Raw genomic sequence first — 25,828 nt, forward strand, 5'->3', positions numbered from 1 at the left:
CATTTAATTGCCTGTATGTACGGGGAGAAAGCGGCATCTACGACGCTTCTCTCCAGTCACATCCCTTCGTTTCACAGCGAGCGCGAGGGTATAAAAATAGAGCGGGCCCAAATTAAATCTCCAGCCTACTTTTCCCTTTGAATTATGACACGCCGTGAAGATTTCCGTCACACAACGTCCTGTGCCGTGAATAACAATGAACACGTATTGGGTGCCATTATAGAAAGGAAAAAAAAAAATGGGGTGGGGGGCACCATGCAGCTAGAGGAATAAAGGGCAGGAGTAAAAAGGTCACCGCAGAGATAGTGGATGTTGGGAACGTTCATTTACATGTCTATACCTTCTCCTTATTAGAATAAGAATAAAACCCGCCACGATGACATACATTACACAGGTACCACAATATTCTACAGATAAGCGTTAGAGCCGAAGTAATAACATTGTTATATAAAGATGTAGCAGAGCCGGGAGCGCTGTTTGACACAACTCTCTATTATAGCGGTGTCTTACTGCAGGCGGTACTACAACATTAGCACACAACAACTAAAGATATATGTATAATGGTGGGGGAGATTTATCAAAACCTGTCCGGAGGAAACGTTGCTGAGTTGCCCATAGCAACCAATCAGATCGCTTCTTTCACTTTCAAAAAAGGCCTCTGAAAAATGAAAGGAGCGATCTGGTTGGTTGCTATGGGCAACACAGCAACTCCATTATCAATATGAACTGCAATAGGATCTTATGGCATTCCATGTGATCAAATAGTATTAGAGATGAGCGAACTTACAGTAAATTCGATTCGTCACGAACTTCTCGGCTCGGCAGTTGATGTCTTTTCCTGCATAAATTAGTTCAGCTTTCAGGTGCTCCCGTGGGCTGGAAAAGGTGGATACAGTCCTAGGAGACTCTTTCCTAGGACTGTATCCACCTTTTCCAGCCCACCGGAGCACCGGAAAGCTGAACTAATTTATGCAGGAAAAGTCAGCAACAGTCGAGCCGAGAAGTTCGTGACGAATCGAATTTACTGTAAGTTCGCTTATCTCTAAATAGTATGTACTGTCCCACCACGGCAGTGATTTCCTAACCAGGGTGCCTCCAGCTGTGGCAAAACTACAACTCCCAGCATGCCCGGACAGCCGTTGGCTGTCCGGGCATGCTGGGAGTTGTAGTTTTGCCACAGCTGGAGGCACCCTGGTTGGGAAATACCGCGCCATTGTGGGATGGTACGTTTTATTTGATCAAATGGTATGCAGAAAACGACAACTTCAAATTATTAATTCATATTAATGGCCCAGATTTATCAAACTGTGTGAGAGAAAAAGTGCAGAGATTTTTTCCACAGCGACCAATCACAGCTCAGCTTTCACTTTACCTCAGCTCTTTAGCTGAGCTGTGATTGGTCGCTCTGGGAATATCTCTCCACTTTTTCTCTCACACAGTTTGATAAATCTGGGCCATTAATATGAATTAATCATTTGAAAAGTTGTGGTTTTCGACAGTTTGATAAATCTGGGCCAATATTATACATGTGTCTTGGCACTTGCAGTGTGTTGCGGTCATTTTCGGGCGTGCATTTGTATTGCAGTGTGTAGAAGTAGTTTTGGATTACATGTGCTATCCAACTTTTTGTTTTTTGCAAACAATAATATATGAAAGGGAATGTATGAGATTAGAGAAGAAAATGTTTGCTCTGCCTGATAAAAACAGCCCTTCTCTTGTCTACAGGCCTTGTCTGGTACCCTACTATTTAATGTTAAAGTAGTTATATTCTTGTATATAGGAGCAGTATTATAGTAGTTATATTCTTGTATATAGGAGCAGTATTATAGTAGTTATATTCTTGTATATAGGAGCAGTATTATAGTAGTTATATTCTTGTATATAGGATCAGTATTATAGTAGTTATATTCTTGTATATAGGAACAGTATTATAGTAGTTATATTCTTGTATATAGGAGCAGTATTATAGTAGTTATATTCTTGTATATAGGAACAGTATTATAGTAGTTATATTCTTGTATATAGGAGCAGTATTATAGTAGTTATATTCTTGTATATATGAGGCAGTATTATAGTAGTTATATTCTTGTATATAGGAGGCAGTATTATAGTAGTTATATTCTTGTATATAGGAGGCAGTATTATAGTAGTTATATTCTTGTATATAGGAGCAGTATTATAGTAGTTCTATTCTTGTATATAGGAGCAGTATTATAGTAGTTATATTCTTGTATATAGGAGCAGTATTATATTAGTTATATTCTTGTATATAGGAGGCAGTATTATAGTAGTTATATTCTTGTATATAGGAGCAGTATTATAGTAGTTCTATTCTTGTATATAGGAGCAGTATTATAGTAGTTCTATTCTTGTATATAGGAGCAGTATTATAGTAGTTATATTCTTGTATATAGGAGGCAGTATTATAGTAGTTATATTCTTGTACATAGGAGGCAGTATTATAGTAGTTATATTCTTGTATATAGAAGCAGTATTATAGTAGGTATATTCTTGTATATAGGAGCAGTATTATAGTAGTTATATTCTTGTATATAGGAGCAGTATTATAGTAGTTATATTCTTGTATATAGGATCAGTATTATAGTAGTTATATTCTTGTATATAGGAGCAGTATTATAGTAGTTATATTCTTGTATATAGGAGCAGTATTATAGTAGTTATATTCTTGTATATAGGAGCAGTATTATAGTAGTTATATTCTTGTATATAGGATACAGTATTATAGTAGATATATTCTTGTATATAGGAGCAGTATTATATTAGTTATATTCTTGTACATGGGCGCAGTATTATAGTAGTTATATTTTTGTACATAGGCAACACTGAAGTGTTGATGCCCCTTCACAGGGTTTGACGTCCCTCCATCCATATCCTAGTGCAGTGTTTTCAAACCTGGGAGCCACTAGCAGTTGTAAGACAACAACTCCCAGCATGCCCGAACATGCTGGGAGTTGTAGTTTTTCAACGTGCTGGAGAAGCATTGTATGATATCTGCAGCATACGCGAATAGGTGGCAACTTAGTTATAATCGTTACCTACTAAATAGTAAAGAAAAAAGGAAACACAGGTTAAAGAAAGATCTGATTTTAATAGTTTTTGTTCATTAAAAAAGTTTAAACCTGCATAGCAATCATTTCAAAAATAATTATTTAATGTTCCATAATTAAACTGTACACAGCCTAGTTCTGAGACGACAAAGCTTGGTGGGTGTTGTAAAGCAGTCCAGTGCAATGGAGTCCAGACGCCCAAAGTCCTGGTTTCCAAAACGCTTTGTGTATTCCGTGTGTGGAAGCGGCACAATAAAACCGTTCATAAGCAGTAGTCCATGTGTGGATGGAGACGCACTGGGGCAAGAAGGCTCATTCCGGTGGCAGTTTATGTCTCAAAGTCGTTCAATGTCCCGATATTTCTTTCGTAGGATTGAGACCTGATCCTTGAAGAGAACGGGGTCGAGTCTCATCTGTGAGTGAATGAGCGGCATATAGCCAAACCAGCTGGCAAACGTATTCATACAAGTCTGTCTCTGAGCAAAGTGGTCGGGGTCTGCCCAGCGAGAAGCTCTGGAGGTCTACAGGGACAAAACGGAAATATTAGGTTATCGCAAACCATATTTATCTCTATAAAAATCTATATATAATATACACTATATAAATATATATGTGTGCCTATTTTTCATTATATATATATAAATATTTTTGGAAATATAAAAATGCTAAGTTATCCTCCTGAAGCTGCTTTGGAGTCAGTCATCGGTTTGGCGACAGATACACCTAATAACATGATTTTTTTCCCTTTCTTGTTATATTCTTGTATATAGGGGCAGTATTATAGTAGTTATATTCTTGTATATAGGAGCAGTATTATAGTAGTTATATTCTTGTATATAGGAGCAGTATTATAGTAGTTATATTCTTGTATATATGAGGCAGTATTATAGTAGTTATATTCTTGTATATAGGAGGCAGTATTATAGTAGTTATATTCTTGTATATAGGAGCAGTATTATAGTAGTTATATTCTTGTATATAGGAGCAGTATTATAGTAGTTATATTTTTGTATATAGGGGGCAGTATTATAGTAGTTATATTCTTGTATATAGGAGCAGTATTATAGTAGTTATATTCTTGTATATAGGAGCAGTATTATAGTAGTTAGATTCTTGTATATAGGAGCAGTATTATAGTAGTTATATTCTTGTATATAGGAGGTAGTATTATAGTAGTTATATTCTTGTATATAGGGGCAGTATTATAGTAGTTATATTCTTGTATATAGGAACAGTATTATAGTAGTTATATTCTTGTATATAGGAGCAGTATTATAGTAGTAGTTATATTCTTGTATATAGGAGCAGTATTATAGTAGTTATATTCTTGTATATACGAGCAGTATTATAGTAGTAGTTATATTCTTGTATATAGGAGGCAGTATTATAGTAGTAGTTATATTCTTGTATATAGGAGGCAGTATTATAGTAGTTATATTCTTGTATATAGGAGCAGTATTATAGTAGTTATATTCTTATATATAGGGGCAGTATTATAGTAGTTATATTCTTGTATATAGGAGGCAGTATTATAGTAGTTATATTCTTGTACATAGGAGCAGTATTATAGTAGTAGTTATATTCTTGTACATAGGAGGCAGTATTATAGTAGTTATATTCTTGAATATATGAGGCAGTATTATATTAGTTATATTCTTGTATATAGGGGCAGTATTATAGTAGTTATATTCTTGTATATAGGGGCAGTATTATAGTAGTTATATTCTTGTATATAAGAGCAGTATTATAGTAGTTATATTCTTTTATATATAGGGGCAGTATTATAGTAGTTCTATTCTTGTACATAGGGGGCAGTATTATAGTAGTTATATTCTTGTATATAGGAGGCAGTATTACAGTAGTTATATTCTTGTACATAGGAGCAGTATTATAGTAGTTCTATTCTTGCACATATATGCAGTATTATAGTGGTTATATTATACCCAGGAGGCAGTATTATCGTAGTTATATACTTGTACACGGAAGGCTGTATTTTAGCATTTATATTTTTGCACAAAGGGGGCAGTATTCTGATATATATATATATATAGAGTGGGTAGTATTATTACAGCAGATATACTCTAATTCATAGGTAGGCATGCAGAGGGCTTCAACCATGTGAGTTTTAAATGCAGCTCTGGTAGTGAATGATGCATAAAACTTTATGTAACTTAAAACTAACACAAGAAAATCATTTTGAAGCTACTTACTTAACATGTTAATTAACATTTAAGTGTTGATTTTGTGAGTAAATGAATAAAAATAAATAAAAAGAAGTCAAAAGCAAAAAATAAAAATAAATTTGCAGGCGAGTATTGATTTATATACTGAATATTTAAGAACATAAAAGAATGGCTACATGGGTAGAATATATAGGGGACACAGGGATTTTAATAAGTGCCGGTGGTAGGCCGCCGTCTGGTTCATTTTGACTGGTTGGGATGCATTAACATAACTCTCAGTCGCCTGGAAGCTTGTTAACCTCCCACAAGCACAACATGCAGTCTATGTTCCATTTCGATAAGTAGTGAGGGCAAGGAACTCTCCAAAAAAATTAAAAAAAGAAGTTAAAAAGAAGAAATAATCCACACGAGGAAATCATTCCCACCAACAGGGCTCAAAGTGGCTGCTATTTACAGGGTGATTCAAAAGAACTATATAAAGCTGTAAAAGAGTAAGTAAGGGGCGAGAACGTGCTCAGTCCAGTCCTAGAGGTGTAAAAGAATTGAGTAATGTACAGGTGACGTTGTAGGTTAGAATGGGCCCGTTATAGAATATTTTGTTAACGTAATTTTAAAGATTTGGACAATTTTATTATCATTATTATTAAAAGATTTTATAATAAACATAAAGGAAAGGAAAAACAAAGTAAATAAAATATCATGTCATCAATAAAACATCAAAAAGAAAATTATATATTTTAAGCCAATACAGCTGGTAATGTGCTGCATTCACAATTCTGCTGGCTGCTACCGGATACTAACAGTTGTTAAAGGGGTATACCGGCCTCATACCCTGTATATCTAACCCGCTATCCAAAGTATAGGGGATAAGCTGTAGGATCGCAGGACGGACCCTCGCGATCTCGGTGCAGCCCCTGGCATGCCCCCTCCATTCATGCCTATGGGAGGGGGCGTGACGGCCGTCACGCACCCTCCCATAGACATGAATGGAGGGGGTGTGACAAGATGTCCTGAGGGGGCGTGTCCATGACCTCACATGTTGGTCTCGGAGGCGGCACCCGGCACAGAATGTCGGGGGCTGCACTGAGATCGCGGGGTGTCCCCAGCAGCAGGACTCCAGCTATCATACATCATATCAGGATAGGGGGTAAGATGTACAGTATAAGGCCGGAATACCCCTTTAGCAGACAAAGTTGAGCTCCTCTAATGCAGGGGGATCAGAAGCTTTTCCTACAACAGATTTTCCTCCCAATCATCTCTATTTCACAGATTTATATTTAAAACAGATGCACAAGCGGGTGGGGTTATGCAAATACAACAAAAAAAAATTATAATAATGGGCTCTATGGATTTTATGCAAATTTCTAGTGGAACAGGGTTGGGCTTTAAAGGGTTATCGAGGAAAAGAACATAAATAAAACATAGCTGTTGTCCTCTAGTTTGTGAGTAGTACTGCAGCGTAGTTGTAATACCACACACAGCCTGAGGACAGGTAAGCACTGTTTTTGGAAGACAAAGAGAAATGTGAGCTCTGAATTTACAAAAAAAAAAAAAAAAAAAGCGATCACAACAGGCACAACCGCTAAGCATCAAATCCAGACTACATGAAACAAAGAATTTACAAAAAAATAGCTCTAAGAAAAGCAAAAAACACTGTTTACTCTTCTGCCAACATACCTGTCCCATCATAGTCTCCTTATACTGCTTTTTCTGCGTCACTTTGATTGGCGGCAACTTTGTTACGGCCGACACCAGAAAGTTTATTAGGATATCTTCACAATTGGCTAATTGGTCCACCATGTTTTTCAGACTGGCAGGCAAGTAATTGGTGTACAGGTAGTGATAGTATCTGCAAAACATAGACACATAATATCAGTATCACACTTGAATTACGCTAAGTCGAAACACAAATCCATCCGGAAGACGGTCATTGACGAAAGCCATGTGACTTTACATGTCCAAATACTGTGTATGGCGCCGTGTTTTTTTTTTTTCTCAATGGTGACCCCTAATGGAGAAGACAGCGGAGGACCGGAGAAGACAGCGGAGGACCGGAGAAGACAGCGGAGGACCGGAGAAGACAGCGGAGGACCAGAGAAGACAGCGGAGGACCAGAGAAGACAGCGGAGGACCAGAGAAGACAGCGGAGGACCAGAGAAGACAGCGGAGGACCAGAGAAGACAGCGGAGGACCGGAGAAGACAGCAGGACCGGAGAAGACAGCGGAGAGCCCAGCGGAGGACCGGGTCACCATCGGGAGCGGCGGGGACACCATCGGGAGCGGCGGGGACAGGTGAGTACAGCTTCCTATACTTTACATTGCACGAATCCCTCAACATACGATGGATTCGACAAACGATGGCTCGTTTGGAACGAATTACCATCGTATGTTGAGGGACCACTGTACTGCATAATTTGATATTCCCATCTTAACTGATGTAGTTAAACCTGTACAGTGGGCTGCACGATTTATCACAAAAACAATCGAATCGCAATAGTAGCTGCTCGCGATTACGTGCCCGCAAAACCCTGCGATTACCTTGCTACTGAATTTCAGAGGCGGCCCGACTCCAGATCAGATTCCTGGGTGTGCCGGCTGTCCACTACCTCCCACCCGACTGTGGGTGTGTGTAATGTGTGTTCGGGCTTGGGGCCCGATCCCCCGTTGTTCTGCCACAGATCACGTTCTCCTCCGAGAGGTCTGGTGTCTTCTGTGCCTCCTTCTTCAGAGACAAGGAACTGGTTGCAGGACCTTCCTGCTCAGCCAATCATTGACTGCTTCAGCGTCCTGTCTCGGTCAGTGATTGGCAGAGCGGGAAGGTCCTGCAACCAGCTACTTGTCTCTGAAGGCACGGAAGACACCGGGACACTTCAGAGGAGAACGGGATCGTCAAAACAACACAAAAAGAGGGTCTACGGTTCCATTTAACACATGTGCAGGCCTATCCTGGCTTGAATGGTACCCGGACCCTGCTCAGTGCAGTGTGAAGCCAGTCTTAGTTATACAAGGTCATCTATATTTTTAGAAAAATCTTATTAATAGGGCACAATATCATTCGCTGCTGTCACCTTTGAGCTGGATTAGCTGAGTCATGTGACTCAGGTTGCTATGGATACACACCCGAAGGCTGCAGTCATTTGTATGTGGTTGTTAGGCAGCACATCCCTAGCAACCAGTCATTTTTTTTTAATTACTGGTCTTCTGCTGACAGCCTCCCATACCCATTAGAAAAAAAAGTCTGCCAAATCCATAGATTTTGAGTAGGAATGGCCCACTACCTAATCTGCATGGGGGTCTAGCCCTGATGGGTGATGTAGTGGTCGGAAAAGAAGGATCGAGCATGTTGAATTTCAACTGCCCGATCCTGTTGTCAGAGAGATAAGTTGCTGCCAGAGGTGTCCAGCAAAGCTTACCCCTTCCTCTGTACAGAAAACAAGAATGAATGCTTCCCAACAGTCAGTCGTCCACCCATTTACCGCTAGTCCCTGTAACTATAGCAACCATAAACAGAGAAATAAACATGGTGGCATTATATGCATAGGACCACATGACGACAAGCCACTTACTTGTGGTAGATAGCAGCTCCGGTTAGTACCATGGAGTAGTCATTAGTCCACTTGGATGTGTAACCCCATCGCTCCTTTGCGCTGTCCCAAAAGTGACTACGGGCTGGGTAACCCACAATCCTTTCTGGAAAGCTCTGCCAAACCGTAAAGGCAAAATCCACCTGTAAAAGAAAAAAAAAATATTGTAAAAGGTTATTAGGATTCTACTACTGACACTATATTGTGATTTAAAGGAAAACTCAACAAGCTCACCCACACTAAACCCAATACACTGGGTTATAGTGTGGGTGAACAGGAGTCCATACATGGGGTCACTCGCAGAGTTGTCGTCCCCTAAAGTTCCGCTGTTTGCCCTCCACTTGCGCTCTGAAGGCGGGTCCCCCGCCGGCAGCCTCGCTTTGGTTCCTGGAGGAAGGGGGCCTTAGCCCGCCACCCTTGTTTGCATATTCATTTTCCCCCTGAGCGCAGCGCGTCGGGAGAGCGCTCTGTGCAGTGTAACTGTGCATGCGCTGGTCCCTCTCTTCACCCGGAAGTACCTCTTTCTGAAGACTCGCTTCCGGGTGTAGTGAGGGACCGGCGCATGCGCAGTTACACTGCACAGAGCGCTCTCCTGACGCGCTGCGCTCAGGGGGAAAATGAATATGCAAACAAGGGTGGCGGGCTAAGGTCCCTTCCTCCGGGACCCAAAGCAAGGCTGCCAGTGGGGGACCCGCCTTCAGAGCACAAGTGGAGGGCAAACAGCAGAACTTTAGTGGACGTCAACTCGGCGACAAGAAAACATAATAAAGTAAGTGACCCGTGGACTCCTGTTCACCCACACTATAACCCAGTGTATTGGGTTTAGTGTGGGTGAACTTGGTGACAGTTTTCCTTTAATGAATTAGATTGGAACCACAACGCCCAGAAAAAGAAAATAAAATATTATAATAAAAATTTTTTTAAAAAAAGGCTATTCTTTTAATGGATCTTCTAAGTGGATACAAGACAAAGGCCAGAGCCACCATCTGAGGGCCGAACTTGACAGCCGCCATGTCACGGATATAATAGAGATGCAAAAACGATCATTATCTATTCAAATGACAAATGGCTCAATTATAAGCTACATATAAAATAATAAAAATAGGGGGAAAAAAAACTACAAACTGTAGAAAAAAAAAAAAAACATACGCTTCTGCTTTTAACAAAACTGCTTGATATTCTAACCTAAAATTATGCACATTTTAATGTATCCATCAGGCGAAGTTCAGCACACCGTAGCATTAAATTCAGATTTATAGCTCTACCCTTTTTGGCTTGAATCTTTTTTTTTCTTTTAAATAAATAAATAAATCTTTCTTTTAGTTCGACCTTCCAATGATAGAAAAAAAGTTTTTCAAGGTTATTTCCTTTGTTGGATTTTTAGAGGAAAGTAACTTCAGCATCACCAATAACCCCTAAGGTCAGTGTTTCCAAACAGTGAGTCTCCAGCTGTTGCAAAACTACAACTCCTAGCATGCTTGGAGTTGTAGTTTTGCAACAGCTGGAGGCACACTGTTTGGGGAAACACTGGCTTATGTCCTTAACTCTCTGCCAAGCATATAGGCGCCCTTGGCGTAGCCATTGACCTAAATAGCTCAAATGTGAAGTATGCTTTCAAATAAATGTTTAAAGGGGTACTCCCGTAGAAAACTTTTTTTTTTTTTTTTTTTTTTAATCAACTGGTGCCAGAAAGTTAAATAGATTTGTAAATTACTTCTATTAAAAAAAATCTTAATCTTTCCAGTACTTTTTAGGGTCTGTATACTACAGAGGAAATGATTTTCTTTTTGGAACACAGAGCTCTCTGCTGACATCATGACCACAGTGCTCTCTGCTGACATCTCTGTCCATTTTAGGAACTGTCCAGAGCAGGATATGTTTGCTATGGGGATTTTCTCCTACTCTGGACAGTTCTTAAAATGGACAGAGATGCCAGCAGAGAGCACTGTGGTCATGATGTCAGCAGAGAGCTCTGTGTTCCAAAAAGAAATCTATTTCCTCTGTAGTATTCAGCAGCTAATAAGTACTGGAAGGATTAAGATTTTTTAATAGAAGTAATTTACAAAATCTGTTTAACTTTCTGGCACCAGTTGATTTAAAAAAAAAAGTTTTCCACGGGAGTACCCCTTTAATAATGTCTAAAGAGCCTTGAAACATGACTGGGGATTATGGGCCAAGCGGGAATCTATCCCAGAAGGGAAAGTTACATGTCCTGGTGCCAATACTGCGCATTTGCAGGGAGTACTTGTACTGGGGCTACCTAAAAGGGGAGGATTACCTACCTACCAACTGGGGGCATCAAAAGAATAGGGGAATTTCTTACCTACCTATCTATCTTCTGGGGGCTTCTACCTATTAGGGGGGATTCCCTACCTACCTATCTTATGGGGGCTTCTACCATATGGGGGGGGATACCTACCTACTGGGGGCTTTTGAAACAAAAAAGTATTGATACTCATACAAAGTCTTAAAAATAAAAGGGTATCGCAACAACCCTATTTTTTTTTTTTTTACATTCTAGTCAATGAAGGACTCTCACAACCCTTTATAGAACACTTTACATCCAATACATACGTACGTACGTTTTTAAATGGGGACTCCGGTGAAAAACATTTTTTTTTTTAATCAACTGGTGCCAGAAAGTTGAACAGATTTGTACATTACTTCTATTTAAAAATCTTAATCCTTCGAGTACTTATCAGCTGCTGTATACTCCAGAGGAAGTTCTTTTCAAAATTATTTTCTGTCTGACCACAGTGCTCTCTGCTGACACCTCTGTCCATTTTAGGAACTGCCAAGAGCAGGATAGGTTTCCTATGGGGATTTGCTCCCGCTCTTGGCAGTTCCTGACATGGACAGAGGTGTCAGCAGAGAGCACTGTGGTCAGACAGAAAATTATTTTAAAAAGAAAGAAGAACTTCCTCTGGAGCATACAACAGCTGATAAGTACTGGAAGGATTAAGATTTTTAAATAGAAGTAATTTACAAATCTGTTCAACTTTCTGGCACCAGTTGATTTAAAAAAAAAAAAAAATTTTTTCACTGGAGTATCCATTTAAAAACGTATGCTTGTATTGTATGTAAAGTGTTCTATACAGTGTTGCGAAAGTCTCATTAACTATAATGTAAAAAATAAAAAATAAAATAGAAGTAATTTACAAATCTGCTCAACTTTCTGGCACCAGTTGATTTAAAAAAAAAAAAAAAAAAGTTTTTAACCGGAGTACCCCTTTAACTCCTTTTATGAAGGAATTCATATTCTCTCTCTCTCTCTCTCTCTCTCTATATATATATATATGTACACATATACATATACATACACACACAGAACATAATTGATCCTTGCAGCACACCCATAAAGTGCAAAAAGTGAAGGTTTATTCGCCCATCACCTATAGACCACCTTGGTGGTCCAACAAAACCCTTTTTCCCATATATTGTAATTAAAATGCACTTTATTAATTGGCACACCACTTGTGATTAAAATTCCGGTGCATAGACTCCCTGTTATCTATATTATAATCCTTGTGCCATACTGGTCACATTTATTAGGTAAACCTCGCCCCCCCCTCGACATGTTTCGCTGTAGGTACAGCTTTGTCAAGAGGTAATAGGTGCCCTGTTACCTCTTGACAAAGCTGTATCTACAGCGAAACATCTATGCACCGGAATTTTAATCACAAGTGGTGTGCCAATTAATAAAGTGCATTTTAATTAAAATATATGGGTTTTGTTGGACCACCAAGGTGGTCTATAGGTGATTAGTTTATATTGACTTACCATATATTGGTCCTTAGGGAGAATTTATTCGCCCATCAGGACAATACAATGTTTCAGCAGCATCACGCCGCCATTCTCAAGCGGCGTGATGCTGCTGAAACGTCGTATTGTCCTGATGGGTGAATAAACCCTCACTTTTTTGCACTTTATGGGTGTGCTGCAAGGATCAATTTTGTTCTGGATCTATTCTCATGGTCTGCGATTGGGACCGTGTATTTTACATGCTTGCACCCTGAGATCCTTGGACCTTATCTGGTTGTGCTGCCTCTAAATTCGTGTGTGTGTGTGTGTGTGTGTGTGTGTGTGTGTGTATGTATGTGTGTATGTATGTGTATGTGTGTATATATATATATATATATATATATATATATCTTAAACTCATAGGGGGAGATTTATCAAAACCTGTGCAGAGGAAAAGTTACTGTGTTGCCCATAGCAACCAATCAGATCTCTACTTTCACTTTGCAGAGACCTTTTCAGAAATGAAAGAAGCGATCCGATTGGTTGCTATGGGCAACTCAGCAACTTTTCCTCTGCTCAGGTTTTGATAAATCTCCCCCATAACGTATACATAAAAACAAAAACAAAAAGGAGGACCACTTGTCTACACTGGTAATAAAGAGGTTAAATGTACAGTATACGATAAACAGAGTCAAAACTTGATGTGAACAGGTGCTAATGCCAGCCTCTATGGAAAAGCCCTTTAAACAGTATTGCAGTGTTTTCCAACCAGGGTGCCTCCAGCTGTTGCAAAACTACCACTCCCAGCATGCCCGGACAGCCGAAGGCTGTCCGGGCATGCTGGGAGATGTAGTTTTGCAACAGCTGGAGGCACCCTGGTTGGAAAACACTGCCGTATTATAATGAGCTGTGCCAATAACAAACTAAGCTCTGCTACATCTGATCTGTATACACCATCCACAATTGTTTGAGGCCTGTACAAACACAGAATCCTAACCCCCTCCCCCCCCAAAGCCCTTTTTCAGAGCTCGGCTGCCGCAGTTTTGTAAAGTTGTTAATGATTCAGTAGTTTAGACGACTCGTCGTCGTCTCTCTCCGTGCCCTTTTCCTCGTCCTCCCAGCGGACGGCGGGCATGGCAGAAGCAGGCTCCCTGACATCTGCTTGTGTGCCCTTCAGGCTGGAAGGGGAGCAGCGGCAGCAGTCAGAGCACAGCGTGCAAGGAGAAGCCGATTTTACGGGTGTAATCGTCACGTAAAACACTGTGTAGTAATGACCTGCCGGAACAGCTTCATTTTCACTGACATCTTCTGTCTAATTGAGGTTAATTGTATTGCTGCTATTCGCTACATGCACGCCTTGATGGAAAACAGCAGCAGCACTATACAGCAATGGAATCCACGCAACGCCAAGACTGCGATTTTCAAGCAGGGCAATGGGGGCTACTAAACGACAGACGTTTAACTTTGCATATTGGGAAAACTGCTTATAAAGCAATTCCATAACGGCTTGGGAATCGGTCATCTGACCATTCACGTTCTAAGGAGACACCTGGTACCTTTCCTATCTGTCTGTGCTTCTATGATATAGAAAAATGCTTTTATTTTCTGCCAAGAGTCAAAAGATGAACTTCAAAAACCCTGAAGTGCTGAGGACCTGCTTGACCGACAGTCAGCTGGAAGCCGAGCACGGTTTCTAAATCCGGAACCTATGCAGAATTTGTATGCAAAGCACAAGGAAGAGACTTGGAAACAGGGCTTGGGTTCCCGATGTCAATCAAGCAGGGTCAGCTGGAAGCCGAGCACTGTTTCTGAATCCTGAACCTATGCACAATTTGAAGGCAAAGAGCAGGAAATAGACTTGGAAGCAGTGCTTGGCTTCCAGCTGCCAATCAAGCATGATCAGGGTTGGGAGGGGTGAGCAGGCATTCCAGCGCTCAGCACTTCAGGGTCTTTGGAACGCCTCTTTGACTCTTTGCACCAGATAATAAAAGCATTTTTCTACATTTGGAAGGTGTCATGTGTGTCCTTGTCCTAACAGCTATCTGACCTTGTCAGCAGTATGATCCTAAATGCTTTCATTCTCTGCCAAGAGTTAAAGAGGCATTCCTAAGACCCTGAATTACTGAGGACTGGACACCTGTCCCTGCCTGCTTGATTGACAGTCTGCTGGAAGCTGAGCACTGTTTCCAAATCCTTAACCCATGAACAATTTGTATGCAAAGAACTGGGAAGAGACTTTGAAACAGGGCTTGGCTTCTAGCTGTCAAAGCAAGAACAGGGATGGGAGGAGGATGAGCATGCATTCCAGTCCTCAGCACTTCTAGGGCATGGAAACACCTCTGATTCTGCACCCAAAATAATACAAGCATTTTTCTACATAACGGAAGCACAGGCAGTTATATGAAAGGTGCCATGTGTCTCCTCGTCCTAACAGCGTCAACAGTTTGAACCGTCCATTAAAGCGGATTCCCTTTAAGCCTTTCCGATTTACTCTGCTCCATCACAGAAACAGAATGACAAGGGTGGCAATGCAGGATCAGTCACATGACGTCCAATGGACTCCCATTGACTATAATAGGGTTCTTTGATGGTGTCCACCATTTTAGGCTGGGTTCACACCTGCGAGAGAGAGAAAAAGAACCACCAGAAGAACCATGTCAGCAAAAAAAAATGAGAATAAAAGGTGGTGATGGTGGTGGTGGAGGTGGGGTGGTTAACAGAGTAGCAGGAAAATTAAACCAAACCCATACGAAACCTCTGTAGTTCCCTAGAGGTTGAACCGGAATCATCCAACCACACTTCGCATAACTTCTCAATCTTGTGCAGAGCATTAGGCTTTCCGTATATATACAGAGTGACCAGATTGACCAGACTAGCAACAAGTTCAGTAATAGTCGCGGGGAACTATCCACCCAATGCAACGCAATCACTTTTGCGGACATATACAGCATCCTAGTCACTTCCACCTTATGGTCCTCAACAGTTAGATCTTCCACATGTCCCAAAACACAGACCATCGGAGAGAGATCGATAGAGACCTTATATCCCTGTGATATGATGTCAATGGACCCCTTCCAGAAGGACTGCCGAGCGGTGCAGGACCACATGAGGTGACTGAGGTCAGCATCAGGCAGGGCACAGCAAGGGCAATTAGAACCAGGTCAGAACCTAATATCAGATAACAATTTGGGAGTCCTGTAGGCCCAATGCAGCAAATAGATCTGAGATAGTCGATGAACCTCACTCAGAGAAAGCTGCGGAGTCATCTCCCAAATCTCTCTCCAATGCTCCTCATGCTTTTTATTCGTCTGATCCATTTGGGCAGAGCTTCAGACTGCTGGAATGTTTTGTTCACAGACTGTCTAGACTGAATTCACCTGAAGCAAATTCTCAGAGGCTAAACATATTTAAAGTGATTGTCTAGTTTTTAAACCTCATTTTATGATCACAATCCTCATCTCTTGACCAGAGTGGAGCATGAGTACAAAGAGTCTCTCTCTGGAGGACCTGTCCTGTATTACACAGACAACACAATTATTTGAATGGACACTGTGTAATGCTTTATTTCTCCTGTGGGGGCAGTGCAGGGAAACTGAAAACATACTGCCAAGTCTACACACATATTACAGCCAATCACTGCAGGGGGACACATTTTTTTACCTGCTTATTTTATTGTCAAGGAACCCTTTTAAAAGGTATGGATTCACCAACATGGAGAGCCTTTAAAGGGGTACTCCACTGCCCCAGCATCTGGAACATTTAGTTCTGAACGCTGGGTGCGGGCTGCAGGGGTCATTACGTCACACCACACGCCTTCAATGCAAGTCTATAGGAGGGGGTGTGGTGGTGATGTCACAACCCTCGCAGCCCACACCCAGCATTCGGAACTAAATGTTCCGGATGCTGGGTCAGTGGGGTACTCCTTTAAGAAAAATCTTGACAACAGTGAGGAACTAAAACACCAACCATATTAAAAAGTTTGATAACTTTCCAGGATACGATTGTTAAGCTCTATCTACATAAAACCATAAAAAAAGAATCTTACATGACTGACACCACACCGCTATACAAAGTCAATTACGATACCGTTCCGATTGATTTGGGCCACAAATGTCAGTCCTCGCAGGTGTATATATGTGTGACGGGCCTACTTTAACATTTACAAAGAAACGTCGAGGAGGTGGCACTTGAGAGCTATGCAAATCTTTGACAAAGGAAGGAAGCCAAGTGTAAAAAGCACAAGCGTGGCACAAATGGCACCAAGTATGACAACACCAGACAGCCAATTAAACATGGGACGCTGAGTTCTGATGGGCCCTCTGCGTCCAATTTGGATTAGCATTCCATTAATGTCACAATGGCTAATGTAAAGGTAGGGAGGATATGAGCAGGAGATGGGCTTGTCACAGAGAATCTCGCTCCTCTGGTCAAAACAACAATTACCCATAAAATGCAATACCTCAGGCGTGGCAGCCATGTGTACACTATGGGGAACGCACGCACAAAATACAGGACGTGAGTGGATGAAAGCCTGAATCATAGGGGACCGTATGCATTGACTTAACATTGTAAACCGTATGTCAAACGCATCATCCGGTTTAGTCCGTTTTGCATTATATGGTTTTGTCCCAAAACCGTAGTCTAACATTTTTTGGTCCTGGTGAAAAACCGTGTTAAACCATATACGAACATATGTGCGTACGGTTCCATCCGGTTTTCAGCATACGGTTTTTGACTTTGCACAGTTAGGAATTTCAATCAAAAAAGCGAAACTTTATCCAAAATGGAGTGAAAAGTTAAAGACGTATACGTTTTTTCTTAAAAAAAATGGATGCAACCGGACATCATTTTTCAAACCATGTACGGTTTTTAACTGTATACGGGTTGAAATTTGTACACACGTTTTGATGCAGTTTAGTCTGGTTTTGAGGAATCCATTTTTCATCAAAAACCTGATACAGGAACTGTATTGCAAAAACGTGGTGGGAATGCACCCTTAGCTGTATTGCCTACAAAGAGCATCTGCTACTCTGGAGGACCCAGAAACATTGAAACCAAATGTCTGTCCATAGAGTAATACACAATGAGAACGGTGTAGATACACATGGAAAAAAGAACAATATGGCTGCACAATATGTGCCCTCACTCCTAAGAGGACTAGGCTCACCATAGGGTGTTGTACTGTGGGCACAACTTCAGTACTAACAGGGATTCAGACTTCACAAGGAACGATGCCCAGACTGGGGTGGAAGAAAGCAGCAGCAAAAAGTTTGGAGTGAAGCACCCGCGGATCCACGGCACTTCTACCATTCTAGCTATCTCGCCAAAAAGAAGGAAACTAAAGCTGAACCCCCTCAGTACACAGTTTAGTTTTTTGCCTACAACAGTTCGTTCCACAACCTCTTGCTACTACAATGAGACTAGTGTAATACTTCATTTCTCCTGTGGAGGCACTGCAGTGAAACGGAAGATTTGTTGCCTAGGATCCATCACAGATCACAGCTGATCGCTGGAGGTTGAAGCTTATCATTGGGTCCTTCCAACCAAAATGATTTTCCAAAGAACACAACCCCTTCCATGCCATCACGCCAGCTCACAGTAATGCGCGTATGGGATAATCTCTTCAACCTTTTCGACAATTACACGTTGAGAAAGACAAAGATTTGGTTCGGTCTCTACCACCTAAATTATAGTGGCTGTAGCGAAGGGATATATCACAACCCTAAAAGCCTCACAAAGCTACTGACTAGAGAGAGTGGTCTGGCCCCCCCCCCCCCCCCCAAATATTAAAGTGAATGAGTACTGTGATTGGTATATGGCCATCGAAGGCAACAACTGCAAGGAGTTTGTATGTTCTCCCCAGGTTTGCATGGGTTTTTCCCCCACAATCCAAATCTCCAACAGGGGCAGGAATCAATCTGAGTGATGACAAGCTCTGTAAAGCGCTGTGAAACGTGTTGGAGCTAGTACAAGTGAATGAACATGGATACTCCCTCCGTAGCCCACCGCTCCAGCCCCCACCCCGGTGGAAAACCATTATTATTATTTATTTATTTTTAAGTAAACTGGTGCCAGAAAGTTTTAATTACAAACCGATTTGTAAATTACTTCTATTTAAACATCTTAACCCATCCAGTACTTATCAGCTGCTGTATGGTCGACAGGAAGTTCTTTTCTTTTTGAATTTATTTTCTGTCTGACCACAGTGCTCTCTGCTGACACCTCTATCCATGTCAGGAACTGTCCAGAGCAGGAGCAAAATGGCCATAGCATACCTCTCCTGCTCTGGACAGTTCCTGACATGGACAGAGGCGTCAGCAGAGAGCACTGTGGTCAGACAGAAAAGAAATCTATAAAAAAAAGAACTTCCTCTGTAGTATACAGCAGCTGATAAGTACTGGAAGGATTAAGTTAAGTAATTTACAAATCTGTTTGTTTGCCACGGGAGTACCTTTTTAAAGGGGTTATCCAGGAAAAAACTTTTATTTATATATATCAACTGGCTCCAGAAAGTTAAACAGATTTGTAAATTACTTATATAAAAAAAAATCTTCATCCTTTCAGTACTTATGAGCTTCTGAAGTTGAGTTGTTCTTTTCTGTCTCAGTGCTCTCTGATGACACGTGTCTCGGGAAACGCCCAGTTTAGAAGCAAATCCCCATAGCAAACCTCTTCTACTCTGTGCAGTTCCTGAGATGTCAGCAGAGATGTCAGCAGAGAGCACTGTTGCCAGACAGAAAAGAACAACTCAACTTTAGCAGCTGATAATTATTGAAAGGATTAAGAATTTTTTAATAGAAGTAATTTACAAATCTGTTAAACTTTTTGGAGCCATTTGATATATAAAAAAAGGTTTTCCTGGAATACCCCTTTAAAGGGTACCTCTCATCAAATAAACTTTTGATATATTTTAGATTAATGAATGTTGAATAACTTTCCGATAGCATGTTAATGAAAAATATGCTTCTTTCTATTGTATTTTTCCCGATCAGTCCTGTCAGCAAGCATTTCTGACTCATGCTGGAGTCCTAAACAATCAGAGCTGCCAGCCTGCTTTGTTCACAGCCAAACAGGCTGTGAACAAAGCAGACTGGCAGCTCTGAGTGTTCTCCTTTGTGAACAAAGCAGACTGGCAGCTCGTAGTGTTTAGGACTCCAGCATGAGTCTGAAATGCTTGCTGCCAGGACTGGTAGGGAGACCCCTAGTGGTCATTTCTTCAAAGTGGAAAATTAAATAGAAAGAAGCATATTTTTTAATAACATGCAATTGTAAAGTTATTCTGCATACATTAATCTATAATATATCAAAAGTTTTTTTGATGAGAGGTACCCTTTAAGGACATTCAGTGACTTCTGCCAGGGCTCTTTTATGAAATCCCTGGGCGATGGGACAGTAGATTTTGGGACCTATCCTTTGAATCCATACACAAGGGGTTGCACTTCGCACTACTGGGGGAGCACATCTTATGATTATTGCAATGCATTAGGCCAAGATCTGATGCTGAGCTGCAATACCGTCCACAACCTGTAGATGGGTTTGGTGCAGTTTTGGAAAGAACACAGCTATTTTTGTTTAATTAGATATAACAGCGGTCTAAAACTCTGGTCCTCCAGATGTTGCAAAACTTCAACTCCCAGCATGCCCGGACAGCCGTTGGCTGTCCGGGCATGCTGGGAGTTGAAGTTTTGCAAATTCTGGAGGGTCGTAGTTTCAGACCACTGATGTACAACCACTTCCAGAAAAAAAAAAAGTACAAGAACATCTACAGATTACAAAAAGCAATTTAGGGAAAAAAATGCCATCTTGGGGACTTCTAATAAAGTAGGTGTTACAGTTAATTTCATTACCCGGCCTCACCTTGTTAGATTTCCATACAGCCTAATGGGATAATTCATTAAAACCAGAGCAATACAAAGCAATGGCGTCTACCCCGCTCAGTATTCTGAACCCTTCCGCGGCTCTGCCATCTCCGTAATTAACAGAATGGAATCTCGCTTGGCCTACAGGACTCCGTCTCCGGCGCTCTTTTCTTCTCCCGGTGTAATTATCCGCTCACATTCTTTGCATCCGCAAACATCTTAAGTTCCATGGGAAATGTTTGATTTCTTGTTGGTTCTGGATAATCCAATCTTGCACCCGAGATGGGAGATACTGTTCACAAAACCTTAATTAGCGACATAAACGCCTCGGAAGATGCTTTTTCTGGGAACGATGAGATGAGCAGATAATATGGCGCGCCTTCCTAGCCTCGCTCTCTCTCTGTGCGGTGACATTATAAGAAAGTGCGATATGCAAATGAAGAGGCTAATTGACACGCAAAAAAAATAAAAAATTATATAAAATAAAAAATACATGCCCTGACACCAGAAGGAGGTGACGATATTGCTATACAAAATGCTAAAATGGGAATAAAAAAAAAGACTTGGCAAGCAAAAAAATTATTATATATATATATATATATATATATCTGTGTCTCTCTCATATATATATATATATATATATATCTGTATCTCTCTCATATATATATATATATATATATATATATATATATATATATATGAAAATATAAAGTGATATTGGTTTACAAGGGTATTCTGATGGACCACCCTAAAAATAGTTTTTTCTTCTTAAAGGATTACTCCGGCTAAAATTAAAGGGGTGTTCCGGGCAAAAACATCTTATCCCCTATCGAAAGGATAGGGGATAAGATGTCTGATCGTGGGGGGCCCGCCGCTGGGACCCCCCGCGATCTCGCTGCAGCAGCCTGTTTCGGAAACCGCCGGGCTTCTGGGACGGGGACGTGACGTCAAGCACCCTCCATTCATTTACGTCTTGGAAGCCCGGCGGTTTCCGAAACTTCAGACGCAGCTACGCATAGAATGCTGCAGGGAGATCGAGGGGGTTCCCAGCGGCGGGCCCCCCGCGATCAGACAACTTATCCCCTATCCTTTCGATAGGGGATAAAATGATTTTGCTCAGAAAACCCCTTTAACTTATCAACAGAATAGGGGATAAGTAGGTGGCCGTGGGAGCTTCTATCCGCTGGAGCCCCCCCACGATCACCAAGACGGGACCCCGGTGCTCTCAGTGAGGAGCTTGTGTCATCTACCGGTAGACGGCATGTCCTCCATTCATTTCTATGGGAGCGCCTACGATGCCTCAGAGCTGTACTCGGGTCTTATCGGCGTTCCCATAGGAATGAATAGAGCGCGTGCCGGCTGTAGCATGCGCTGCTCACTGAGCATCGGGTCATGTCCTGGTGATCGCGGGGGGCCCTAGTGGTCGGACCCCCCACGATCAGTTACTTATCCCCTATTCTCTGGATAGGAGATAAGTTCATTTTTGCCAGAGATCTCCTTTAAAATCGGTAGCTTGTGGCTCAGCAATAAGATTTATTGCCTTCCAGTGCTGGGGTCTTACATATAGGGGGCTGCAGGACAATATCATGGTTTTCTTTGTTCTCTATGGAGGTCACGTTGGAATTAAGAAGGTGATCCCTACTGACAAGCTCTATAAAACATTGAGGGGAAAAAAATTCACTTTTTTTTAAAGGAACTATAAGTTAACTTACTGAATGCCAATATTGTAGCACATCTGGTCCACCACTTTAAAGGGGTACTCTGCCCCTAGATGTCTGATTGCGGGGGTCCCACCACTGGGGCCCTGCAATCTCCCTGCTGCACCCGGCATTCGTTTAGAGTATGGAGCGCAGTGCTGGAGACTCATGACGTCACAGCCACACCCCCTCAATGCAAGTCTATGGTAGGGGGTGTGGCCCTCTCCCATTGACTTGCATTGAGGGGGCGTGGCAGTGACATTGCGTGGGGTGTGGACATGAAGTCACGACCCTTCGGACCCACATGGCCAGTCTCCTGCACCAAGTGAATTGGGGGTTCCGCAGCCGCAATCACGGGGGTCCCCAGCGGATTAGATGTCTAGGGGCGGAGTACCCCTTTAAGTCCTGCTTTCCTTTGTACCCGATTTGCTGCTCACTCCTTGCATGCCTACTCGATGAGAGAGCCAAGATCAAGAAGAGGCCCAGTTTAAAAAACAAAACAAAATGGTGCTGTCACAGTGCCACCACCTTGAGGTCATGTGCTTGGTCATGTGCTAACAGGAACGGGAGAGGGAAAGTCACATGAGGCTTCGTCGATGCGGATAGTAGAAATTACAGAATTTATCATATCGGGAAGGGAAGCCATAACCTCTATGTATTCCATTAAAAAAAAATAAGAGTTCATTCTCTCTAGCCTACATCTACCACCAAATCAACGCTATCCAATCAGAAAATCTCATCTGCCAATCCAAAACACAATAGGGGGAGATCAAATCCTGTCCAGAGTTAAAGTTGCTGAGATGCCCATAGCAACCAATCAGATCGCTTCTTTCATTTTTGAAAAGGCCTTTGAAAAGTGAAAGATGATATCTGATTGGTTGCTATGGGCAACTTAACTTTTCCTCTGGACAGGTTTTGATAAATCTTCCCCAATATATATATATTTCAAGCCGCTTAGGCCCAGATTTATTAAAGGGGTTCTCCACCATAAGGTGATTTTAGTACGTACCTGGCAGACAGTAATGGACATGCTTAGGAAGGATCTGCACTTGTCTTGGGGCTAAATGGCTATGTTGTGAGATTACCATAACACTGTGGCTAGCTTTGTGTGAACTGGTATTTCCTGTTTGACTTTTCTTTTTTTGACTACAAATCCCACAATTCCATCTTCCTCCCTCCCACACATCAGCCACCCCACCCACTGAAGTATAAATGAGCTGCATCCATTCAAAGACCTGTGGTTTTCAATCAGGGTGCCTACAGCTGTTGCATTAGTTGCAGATTGATCTCTCTCCCACCAAGCGATCGCTCCACCCATTGAAGCAGACAGGCTCCCTGTCATCAGCTGACTAGTGAGTCAGGTCTCGGCCACATTGCAACCTGGGAAAAATCTGAGACAACAGTCATTTTGTATGCTGGTAAAAATAAATATTGGGGTGAAAATCACAGAATTGTGAGAAAACCATCACACACAGGGACAGACACTATATTATGAACTACACTAACTTTACAGCCCCTGTAGCATAGTCATATAAAAAAAAAAATCATGAAATACCCCTTTAATCTGTCCAAGACCAGGAGTGATTTCACATGGGACAATTATTGGGAATGTGTTTTCCATATGCCGTGTAAAATGACCTCATCTCTGGCTTTTACTATATTATAGAAAAAATTTAATGCCAACAAAACTACAAAATCTATATACAGTCACTGCTGATCACACAAAAATTGTAGTCAAAATCTTTCCTATAAATACTAAGAAAAAAAAAGTTCTGCTTCCTATGTTAAATAAAAAAAAAAAAGTTCCTTGTAAATGACATTCATACAATGTTCTCCTTTTTGTCAAATCATTTTGAAAGTGTTTTTCTCGCTCGCCTTGGTGTCATGATGTTGTCCTTCACCACCTTATATTGCCATCTCAGAAAATAAACAACCAGAAAATCAGCTCTGTTCTGTCAATGTGACTCTTAATTATGTCGGAGAATGGTTTCTGAGAGGACCAAACGTGCCTGACGGCATAGCGCGCCGCCGAATCCCATTATACAGACGGGACTCAGAACTTACACTTATAAACCTCATTTATTCATGTAGGTTCTAATAATAAAACATCGATACTCACAGAGAAAATACAATCTATTATCAAAAAAAAAAAGTTCTTGCTCATCTTAGTCTTCAAAAGGCCATATTTACAGTGCTACCCATAGGAAGCGACCCTGTAATTTAATGTCTGACCCATTGAAGATCCTTTAATGCACCACTAGGGGGCTGCTATCCCTAGTCATGTGTTAAAGGGGTACTCCACTGGCCAGCGTTCGGAACTAAATGTTCTGAACCCTGTTTCGGCGCTGCGGGGGTTCGTAATGCCCCTCGTGACATCACGGACACGCCCCCTCAATGCACGTCTATGGGAAGGGGCGTGATGCCCCTCCCATTGACTTGAATTGAGGAGGTGTGGTCGTGATGTCACGAGGGGCGTGGCCAACCCCTGCAGTGCCAAAACATCACCCGGAACATTTAGTTCCGAATGCTGGCCAGTGGAGTACCCCTTTAAAGGAAAACTGTCAGCTTTCTCCCCCCGCACTAACCAGCAGTACTGGCTGGTAGCGCAGGGGATGCTGATCAGTTTGATCCTTACCATGTCCAGGTCCGCCGCGCCGTTCGGCCGTAAACTTCTATTTTCGGAATATGCAAATGAGGTGCTAACTGGCACAGGCCGGACTAACTGGCACTCTGGTCGCAGCGCCGCTCATCAATATTCCTCCCCTCTCTCCATTACAGAGTGGGGAGAAGAGTTAGGGGAGGAATATTGATGAGCTGGGCGGCGCTGCGTTCCCCCTGTATACGGCATCTCCCCTCCATAAGTAGCATGCCTATATATTTCCCTTTTAGCTTGACGACAGTTCTGCAAGGCAATAGTGCCCACTAAGCCACCCTGCTGCCCACAGATACCAGTAAGGACTCCTATAGAGCAGCTCTCCATACCAGAACATAGAGATGTCCCCCCCCCCCATAATGTCCATATGCTCTAAAAGGACATCTGTATAGGGGCTGTCATCTTGAGAAATACTTTTAAAGTGGGTTTAAGATTGTATGTGCGTAAGAATCATTGTATAATAAAAACCAAAAGCTTACATCAGGAAAATACGTAGAAAGAAAGTACAAAAAAGGATACACTCACCCGTCTTAGCTTGTTTGACAACGCTTAGTCCCAAAAACAGCATACCGAGTACAGCGGGTAGAAACAGAGGAGCGGCCTCACAGCTGTTTCTACCCGCTGTAGTCTGAGGCCTAGTGAGGATTGCACCCCCGTATCATACGCCACGAGGTGGAACCGGTACCTTTGAGCGAGTGTGAACCAGTATTAGCAGCAGTGCCGGACTCACTCTTTCTTGTGATTAGGACTTCTTACATCAGGAAAAACTGGCCTATCAGAGCTCAGGTTATTAAAGGGGTATTCCGGCTTTAGCCAAAGGATAGGGGATAAGATGTATGATAGCAGGGGTCCAGCGATCTCGGTGCAGTACCTGGCATTCTGTGCCGGGTGCTGCCTCCAAGATGGGGATGTGACATCACGACCACGCCCCCTAGTGAGGTCACGTCACACCCCCTCCATTCATGTCTATGGGAGGGGGCGTGATGCCACTGGGGGGGGGAGGTGTTTGTGACGTCACATCCCCGTCCCGGAGGCAGCACCCA

The 25,828-nt window shown here is 42.0% G+C and overlaps 1 protein-coding gene across 1 annotated transcript in view; it reads right to left on the reverse strand.

Moving 5' to 3' along the window:
• Nucleotides 1–3,089: 3,089 nt before the first annotated feature.
• The window catches only part of EXT1 (exostosin glycosyltransferase 1), a 289,209-nt gene continuing 266,470 nt past the window's right edge, over nt 3,090–25,828 (reverse strand). The window contains 3 exon segments of the mRNA XM_056522646.1: nt 3,090–3,589; nt 6,929–7,100; nt 8,818–8,978. Coding sequence (XP_056378621.1) covers nt 3,404–3,589; nt 6,929–7,100; nt 8,818–8,978 — 519 coding nt within the window. The 3' untranslated portion in view covers nt 3,090–3,403.

Source organism: Hyla sarda, chromosome 5 (assembly GCF_029499605.1).
Source record: "Hyla sarda isolate aHylSar1 chromosome 5, aHylSar1.hap1, whole genome shotgun sequence".
Classification (NCBI taxonomy): domain Eukaryota; kingdom Metazoa; phylum Chordata; class Amphibia; order Anura; family Hylidae; genus Hyla; species Hyla sarda.